General features: G+C 39.4%; 1 protein-coding gene across 1 annotated transcript; it reads right to left on the reverse strand.

Annotated features, from left to right (window-relative positions):
- Window positions 1-2,532: 2,532 nt before the first annotated feature.
- Window positions 2,533-7,609, reverse strand: LOC136152735 (mucin-2-like). Its single transcript, XM_065914121.1, has 2 exons — window positions 7,556-7,609; window positions 2,533-5,673 (listed from the first exon to the last, which is right to left on the reverse strand). Exons 1-2 carry the CDS (start codon window positions 7,607-7,609, stop codon window positions 2,533-2,535), a joined length of 3,195 nt encoding a protein of 1,064 aa, XP_065770193.1.
- Window positions 7,610-9,465: the final 1,856 nt, after the last annotated feature.

Consider the following 9,465-nt stretch of genomic DNA (forward strand, 5'->3'; position numbering starts at 1 on the left):
CCCACTCATTATTCGTTTGTATTTCCTACAGTCCACATATTTACCTTGAGAAAGCAAAAATTGCAGGACAAAGTTAAAAAGGCAAGGGAGACTTCATTCAAGACTACTGCAATAGTTGATTCTACTGAACAGAAGGTGAGAGGTCTGTAAGCACCAGGTTGAGCTAGTACTGCAGGGTGTTATGACATGCTGACCAATGGGATGTGTCAAGCACATTGCATGATTCTTGAGTCTGCCAATGTCTTCCACTGTGATTAGGCCATCTGTTTTTGCTAATTGGGGCTTGATCAAGTTAGGCTGTTACCCTCCCACAGAGACTGATAGAGGCACTGTATCCTTTGGCTTCTAGGTCCTTAAGAAGAACTTTCCTCAGTTGTAAACTTGGAGAGAGGCTTAAAAAGATTAATATCTCGAAGGGACAGGAAAAGAATTAAAATTGAAATTTTTCTAAGGAAATGCTCTAAGACTCCAGGGATCTAGCTTCAGGGAAAAACCTGTCTAAAGTTTAGTCAAACTGAGGGTAACATTAAGATCTCAGTCAAAGTGAAAGTGTTAGTTGCTCGGTTGTGTCCGACTCTGAGATCCCATGGACTGTAACCCACCAGGTTCCTCTGTTTATGAAATTCTCTAGGCAAGAATACTGGCATAGGTAGCCATTCCCTTCTCCAGAGGATCTTCCCAACCCAAGGACTGAACCTGGGTTTCCTGCATTTCGGGCAGATTCTTTACTATCTGAGCCATCAGAAGCCCAGTCAACCTTCTATTTAAGTATTGCTCATTATTTGGAGCTTTTTAGTGAGACAAGCTGTTAGGTTTTTAATTCATATCCAAACATGTGAGAGTGATGCAAATAAAACAGGGACAAATGGTTTTCAAAATGATATATTGAACAAAAGCTGAAGAAGTGAAAATGAATGCATTCAAGAGGAGAGAGGGTGAAAGAAGCAGAATTTCTAGAACGGTCTCATGTCTGAAGTATGACGACAGTCAGTTCTTGAGTCAGTATTGGTGAAAGTTAAGGTGAGAAATTTAATATTCAGGTAGAATAGAACCTAAAAAAATGTTCAGAGATATAAAATTAATTCCTACTGTCCTACAAATAACACCTAGCTGTTTTGAAATTGCTATTTTCTATTTCTTATGTGAAATTAATTCCATTTAAATGACCTACCTACACCTGCCCCCAGTATCACTCTCTTATTTTCCTATCATCTCATAATTCAACCTCAGAGTAAAACATATCTAATTAGATGTTCTAAGTTTACAGTAAAGTATAGCTAGCTAGCTGCTGTGTTTAAGACCTAATCCATCATTACTACTGCCTAGAATGTCTCATCCACCTTAAAAAAGCCCTTATATAAATTTTGATAAGTCATTTGTTCCAACAACATTTTCTCTGAAATTATCCTAGGTGTGCTTCTTCTAAAAAAAGATACAGATGCTTATTTACAAAACAGAAATATACTCGCAGACATAGAAACCAAACTTGTGGTTACTTTCCTGTATACCTGAAAATAATGCAGCATTGTAAATCAACTATACTTCTATTAAAAAAAAGTCTTTGGACTAATGCTGAATCAAGGAAAGAAAGTTTTATTTCATGGTTCTACAATCTAGATGAGTTTTTTGGTGTATTATATCTTCATGAATATAATTTTTTCTAGATTTATTTTCTTCTCCAAGGATTTTCTTCTTTAATTATGGCATCATGCCTTCATTACTAACTTAATTGAGGTTTCACTCTTCCTGATTTCGGTCAGGCACAACTGCTTACAGTTTCTTGGTTGTGATACTCATTTTCATGTTTGAACATTTATACCTGCCAATTTCCCTTTCTGAAACACTGTCTGGGTGTTTTCATACCCATAACCTTGTCAGACTTTATCAGAATAAAGTCCCCAAAGATTTTATTATATATATAGATAGTATTTAGAGACTTCCAGTGGTTCAGATGATAAAGGATCTGCCTGCAATGCAGGAGACCCAGGTTTGATCCCTGGGTTGGGAAGATCCCTGGAGAAGGGAATGGCAGCCCACTCCAGTATTCTTGCTTGCCTGGAGAATTCCATGGACAGAGGAGCCTGACAGGCCTACAGTCCATGGGATCAGAAAGAATTGGACACAACTGAGGGACTAACATAGTATCTATAATGGCAGAACTTAGTAATCTTTAGTTTGAAAGGTGCTAAGTGATTGTGATTCAGCTGTCTACTGAATGTGAGATCACCATTTTATAATTCTAAACTTTCTGACTGTTGGCTTAAATATTAAAACATTTGGATTCTAGCCTTGGCTTTATCATTGTGTGGTCTGAACGTGTCCAAATCCCAAAACTCTGTATCCTATATGTAAAATGGGAGAAGATATACTCTTTTTCATAGGATTGCAAAAAATTGGGGCAGATCAGGTGTAACTAGCCATAATGTAAGTTATTTGGAACTACATAGAACTGTACTGAATTTCCTCATTTCATTCTTTGCATGCATTATTTACCTGTTCCTGATATGCTTGATATGTGCTGCTGCATTGCTTTTATGTTGGGGAAGAAGGGTCACTGCTGGTTATAGCTGTATTTGCTGTGGTTGGAGTAACAGGTGGTGATTGTATGCCACTATCCACAGCAGAGGTGGTTCCAGTGGAGGCTGTATTGGTGGGACTGGAGGTTACCCCAGGGGTAGTGGAAGTTGCGCCTGGGGTAGTAGTGATGGCATTAGCTTCAGGTGTGTTGGTTGTTGCTGTGGTTGTGATGGTTGTAGGAGGTGTAGAGGTAATTACATCTGTGGACTCTGAAGAACTCGTGGCAGGAGTGACCTCATCATCAGTGGCAGTTGTTTCCATTTCTTCATTGGTAGAGTAGTCCAATTCAGTGGTTGTATCTTCAGATACAGCGGTAGTGATGGAAATCGATGTGGTGGCAGCTTCAGCGGTAGTGTCCTCTATAGGTTCAGTAGTTTCCTTATTCTCTGGAGTTGTATTCATAGTTTCAGGGGTTGGAAAATATGTTTCTGCAGTAGAGGCAGAAGTAAGTGGGGTGGGATTCACGGTACCTAGTATACTTGTACTGGTGACAGTTGTGGCACCTGAGGCTGAGGGCGAGGGTGTGGTTGCAACACTTGTGGAGGCTGCTACTGTTGCAGTGGTGGCTGTTACGGGGATTGCGGTTGCAGCTGAAGCAGCTTTTCCTGTTGTAGCCACAGACATGGTGCTTGCTCCTAAAGTTGTGGAGTCAGATGAAGGGGTTGTGGCATCGGGGGGTGCAGTCGTGGCATCTTCAGTTGGACTTGTGGCATTGAGGGTTGAGTTTGTGGCTCCACAGTTGATGGTCAAGGTACTAGATTCAATAGCAGAGGTACAAATACCTTGTGTGGTGATGGCAGCACTTAGCGAGGTGGTGGTGGCCTCGAGAGATGTTGTGCCAGTGACTGAAGGTACAGTGCTAACACTTGGGGTGGCACCAACCCCTGGAGTTGTAGAGGCTGCTGTAGTGACAGTGGTAGGTCCTCTAGCTACAGTGGTTGTAGCTGAAACTGTTGTACTTACAGCTGGAGATGTGGAATCTACTACTGAGGATGTAGGGTTTTTAGCCGTGGGGGTTGTGGCATCTGCAGGTACTGTTGTAGCTTCAGTGGTTATGTCATCTGCTGATGGAGTGATAACTTCTTTCCCCGGAGCTGGAGCTACAGAAGCCTGGACAGTGGTTTTACCCACACTGGTCAGCACACTGGGTTTAGCAGTAGAGGCTGAAGTCACAGGGGTTGAAGCGGTAGCACTAGCTACAGTTGTGCCAGCAAAGGCAGTAGTCATGCCGATGGTTGAGGTTGTGACGACACCAATGGTGGCTGTATTTACCTGTAGGTTTGAGGAGGCTGTTGCTGTTGTGATTGTTCCCACAGGTCCTGGGGTTGAGGATCCAGTTGTTGTAGCAACCGTGGATGTGAAGTCTGTTTCCAAGGTTGTGGAATCTGTTGCACCAGTTGTGACCTCATCGAATGAAGTTGTGGCAACTGCAGTGGTTGTGACTTTGTTATGTGGACATTTTTCCCTTGGAGCTTGAACTGATTTAGATCCTTTTGGTTTAGATGGTTTGAACCTTCTTTTGACAACTGTAGATTTCCCTTTTTTAGACTGTTTTACAGTTTTGCTGGCTAAGGGAGGTTGTCTTTTTATTCCTTGAGGGAATGTAAGCTGATTTGAAACTTTCTTAAGAGGTTTAGATGGTCTCTTTTTGGACTCTCTTGGCCTTTTCTTTGCTGTTAGAGTTGTGGGCTGTCTTTGTTTAGATGGTTTTATAGATTTACTCTTTGCAAGAACTGTTTTTGCAGTCTTTTTACCTGCTGTGGGCTGTTGCTTTGTAGTTTTTTTTTGAATTTTTTTCTTAACTAGAGATGTTTTTGGTCCTACTTGAGCAGATTTAGACAGTTTTTTGGCAGTAAGGTTTGATTTTTTTAGATTTTTCTTCTCAGCCAGAGTTTGTTTGAGAGCTGGAGATATGCTTTCTTTTGCTTGAGTTGAATGCTTCCTGGTGGTTTTAGACAAGGAACTTTTAGATGTATTTGGTCTTTTCTTTGAGGCTGATTGTGTTTTTAGTGCCAATTTAAGTGCTTTAGGCTGATTCACTTTTTTCTTGGCAGGTGAGGTAGAGGGTTTTTCGGCTATAGAGGTTTTCCTTTTTGTTGCAACTTCTTTTGGTTGATTGAGCTTTTTCTTGGCAGAAGTAGATGCTGCCTTTTTAGATTTAGTCAGATTGTTCTTTTTGGTTTCAGAAGCTGCTCTTGTTCCTGTTGTCTTAGTTGGTCTTTTTTTGACCACAGTTGACAGTTTGGTAGTTTGCTTCTTTAGTGTTTTCTTTTTGACTACACTTTTTGGGGGAGTGGTTTTAATTGCTTTTGCTTGCTTCTGGTTTTTCTTGGTGTATGAAGACAGAGCTCTGCGAGATTTAACTGGTGTGTTCTGGGGAGTTGATGAAGTTTTGGGGGAAGCTTTTGTTGCTGTGGAGTTAGATGATTGTTTTTTGGATAATACAGACAAGGCTTTAGATTTCTTAAGTAGAGATGTTTTTGGAGCTGTTCCTATTGTGGTTTTTTTTAACTGTTTCTTAGCGGGTGTAGACTGGATTTTCTTGGACTTTTGTGAACTCTTTTTAGCTGAAGTTCTTTCTGAAGCTGCTTTAGCCACTCTTGGCAAATTCAGCGGCTTCTTGCTAGAGGAGGACAGGGGCTTTTTGAATCCATTTCGATTGTTCTTTATAGTCAAAGATGATTTTGGTGCTGCTGAAGTCCTTTTTGACTGTTTCTTGCCAGTGGTCTTTTGACCTTTTTTAGGCTGTTCCAGAGTTTTGCTTGACCTCAGTAGAATATTTCGTTCTGTTAGACCAGAGTAGTGGGGGGTCAGCCCTTTCTTGGCAGAGGCCAACGTGCTTTCTTTAGGCATGCTCTGGTTTTGTCTTTGTGATGGCTTTTTCTTTGTACTTAGTGTCTTCAGATTGGAAGATGATTGACTGGTTGCTTTGTTAATCAGTGGAGGTAGGACAGAGGCACGAGAAGGGGCTTGAGGTTTCCTAACAACCTGGGTGGATGAAGGTCTGCTCTTTGATGACCTGGGGAAACTTTGCCCGGGTTGACTGTTGTCTGTCTTTCCTGTTGCCTGGCGCCGTGGTTGCTGACTCTCACTGAACTACAGGGGGAGAGAATAGAAGACATCTCCAAATGAAACAGTCAGTTAATTGTTGCTTTATATCCTCCCTTTCATTTTAGAAACTGGTCTGCTCTTTCAGTTAGGAGGTGCTTTGATTTTGAGTATCAGTCAAATTTAGAATAAATTGTACTATAACCTTAAAATGCATGCACACTCTGACTCTGCAACCCCATGGACTGTAACCCGCCAGGCTCCTCTGTCCTTGATTCTCCAGGCAAGAATACTGGAATGGGTTACCATTTCTTTCTCCAGGGGATCTTCCCCACCCAGGGTTTGGACCTGAGTCTCCTGCATTGCAGGTGGATTTTGTACCACTGAGCCACCAGGGAAACCCTATAACTTTAAAATACCAAGGTACATTATGTGGATGATTAGAGAAAGCACCTGGGTATTGCTTTCAGTCCTAGTGTATTTACTTGGAAAATTGAACAAAATAGAGAAATGTAATTTGGAGGAAATCCAATTAGTTGGTTTTGTAAAATACTACCACTAAATATGAAAATTTGTTTTTCCCTTAAAAACTGCTGAGTAAAAATCATCATCATGTCCTTTAAAAATGAATGAAAGAACCACATAGGCAGCTGTGTTACATGAATCTCAGTGAAAGTATTAGAGCTATATTCCAGTTTTGAAATTATATAAGGGAACAGTATTTGGTGTTGAACTAAAAAATTCGATATTAAAAAATGCAGTAAAAACCTGTTTTTCTTGCCTGCCAAAGCTTTGTCTGAGGCATTGAATGTTGTGGGAAGAATTTTACAAGGAAATAATAATGATAACAGAAAAGGAAGGACTCCCTGGAATGAAGTGTGGTTAGTTAAATAAAATGGAACAGACATTTGAAGATCACATGTAATTCTAAAAATAGTGGATTCTTCCCTGGTGGCTCAGAGGTTAAAGCGTCTGCCTGCAGTGCAGGAGACCTGGGTTCGATCCCTGAGTTGGGAAGATCCCTTGGAGAAGGAAATGGCAACCCACTCCAGTATTCTTGCCTGGAGAATCCCATGGAGGGAGGAACCTGGTAGGCTACAGTCCATGGATTCGCAAAGAGTCGGACACGACTGAGCGACTTCACTTCACTTCACTTCACTTCATACTCTCTGATCAAAGAGAGATATGAGAAAATAGTGAACAGCACGTAATTGAACCAGAAGAGCAAAGTTTGCTTTTTTTTCCCTCTCTCTCTGCAAGAGATATAAAGGGAAAATCTAAAGCCATACAGTTCGAGAGAACCAGGCTCTTATAAATAAGAAATACGTATGCACAGTCATGGATAAGACAAGTCAAATATGTGAAATTTAATTGTTTATTTTAGATGTCAGTAGGAGACCATCTTACCCTCTTCCTTTTCACTGTAGTTATGTCTTAAGTGGAGGAACATTTTACAACTTTTGATCATGAGAATGTAATAATAGACCCAGAGAATTACTGAAAAACAAACTTGAGAGATGGGAAACTCCTTAAAAGGGAAGTGGTGGGTGGATGTAGACATTAAAGACAAGTGGGAGTCTTGTTGATTTATTTGCCAGTCTAGTTCTATTCCTTCAAATTTATTTGGAGATTTTCTCATCCTTCACCCTTTTCAACAAATAGCCATTCCTTCCTCTGCTCTCTCCCCCTCTTTTTCTCTATTTCCCTTCTACTTTTCCTTCTGTTTTGCCCCTCCTCAGATTCCAAGTGATTTTGAAATGATCTATTTCCAAAGATGTTAGAAGTAGAAGGTAATTTCCTGTTTCTTTCCATCTCATGTGACCCTGTTCTGTTTTTAAAAATACATACTCTCACTCTGACCCCTATTTTAGCATTATATAACTTTCAATTTTAAGTGGTTATTTTAGTTTTCAAGTATATAAAATCTTACCGGGAAGCAAACAGCAAAGACCAGGATGAATCCAGTCAGGGTTAAAGTCTTCATCTTGTCCTTTTAACCCCTATAAGTAGAGAAATAAGAGAAAAGATTTGTTATGTGCTTGAAAATGAAGAAATGATTACTAAACTGCTCAGCAATAAAAAATTAAAGTTTTATTAGTAGCAATTTTAAGAATAAAAAATTCTTTTCCTAAAATTAAACTTAAAATGTGGATATAAGTTTAAAATATGTATGTATGTATGTACACATATATATTGAAGACACTATCATTACTTTGAAACCACTGAAAAACTAGTTTTTTTCTACTTGATTTGCCAATGAGACTGCTATTTTAAAAATTTGCACTTATAAGAGGAGCTTCATTTTCTATCAAGAATTATACAAAATAAATTCTTCACCTACTCATTTTTCAGTCACTGCCTGTGCACTCACATATGAGCATGCATGCACACACACATAAAAGCATCCTACTTCCCCTCCCTTCCTAATTTCCATAATCATTTAGGAAAATTATATGAGCTGTGGCATAAAAAGAGTTCTGGGAAGGTACATGGAGAGCTATGAAGTTGAGAGATAAACTTTATGGAACTCAGTTTCTGTACATCTGATGGGTGATGTGATGCTCTATGCATTACTGTGTTTCAAGGACAGGTTCCAGGAAATCCTGAGAGTCTATAAATCTATTTGACTTTTGCTCTCCTCTCTCTGATATGTGTATGTGTATATGTATGTATATATATATATATATATTTATTTATTTAGTCTACAGAGTTTTATACCTGTTCTGAAATTATTTTGTAAAATGTTATATACTTTCCCTGTTACAAATGATTTTCAGATGAGGTACACTTGACAATTAAAGTTATTGAATAATGAAATCCAGTTCTGACCTACGTTACTCTAACTGTAAAGAATATTATGTTGTTCTTCCTAATATAGACAGTTGTGTGGTTAGAGTGTGTACCATGTGTCCACCATTCTAGATTATTAAGATGAATATACAGAAAAACAGACTTCTGATAGCAGAATTTTGTGGAAGGAAATGGAAAAGACAGCCTGTACATATCTTAGGCATTACCTTAGGGAAACTCAATATAAATGAACTAGTCTAGTAGCATGTGGCCTTTGAGAATGATAGTGGGCTTCTCAGCTTTATTAGCCATTAAGCCAACAGATCAACTTCTAGAATTACCTTCAGATTCTGAAACCATTGGTGTTTCAGTCTGAGTCTGAACTGAATCAGTTGGAATCATTGTCTTTCCCAGTGGAACAGTCTCATCCAGTTGTTCACCATTTCAGTGAATGATGCGTTATCACCCAGAAGTTAATATAAGCCAGAATCCTGAGTTAGTTTGAACTTGCCCTCTCATCCTCTCATGCCCATCAGTCACTAAATCCTCTCTATATTTCACTTCATAGACAATGTTTTGAATAAGCTCACCTCTCTTCATCTTCACCAACAGCATCCTATCCAAGTTAGCATCACATCTTACTTGGGCCTCACCTTGACTCAACACAGGGTTACTGACTTCTCATTTGGTAGTATGCATTGTTCTAGGAGATGGAGACATAGGGAAGAGCAGTACGATGTTTCCTGACCTGTTGGAATTTTCATGATCTCCAAGACAGTCTAACTACCCCATTGCCCTGCTTTTATTTAAGTACAGTTATAATATTTTTCGTAAAATACAAATCTAATCACCCTGTTCCCTGGTTAAAACTTTTCACTGGGTTCTCATTGCTCTTTATCCTAAAGATAAAAAAAAAATAATAATCTTCAAGTGGGTTACAAGGTCCTTTGCAACCCCACCTGTTACTGTTCTTCAGTCACATCTCTGTGAGTCTCACTCACATTGTGTGTGTGTGTGTATTGCTTATGATACTCCTTTCTTCCTCAAAGG

The sequence above is a fragment of the Muntiacus reevesi genome, chromosome 22, assembly GCF_963930625.1.
Source record: "Muntiacus reevesi chromosome 22, mMunRee1.1, whole genome shotgun sequence".
NCBI classification, from domain to species: Eukaryota; Metazoa; Chordata; class Mammalia; order Artiodactyla; family Cervidae; genus Muntiacus; species Muntiacus reevesi.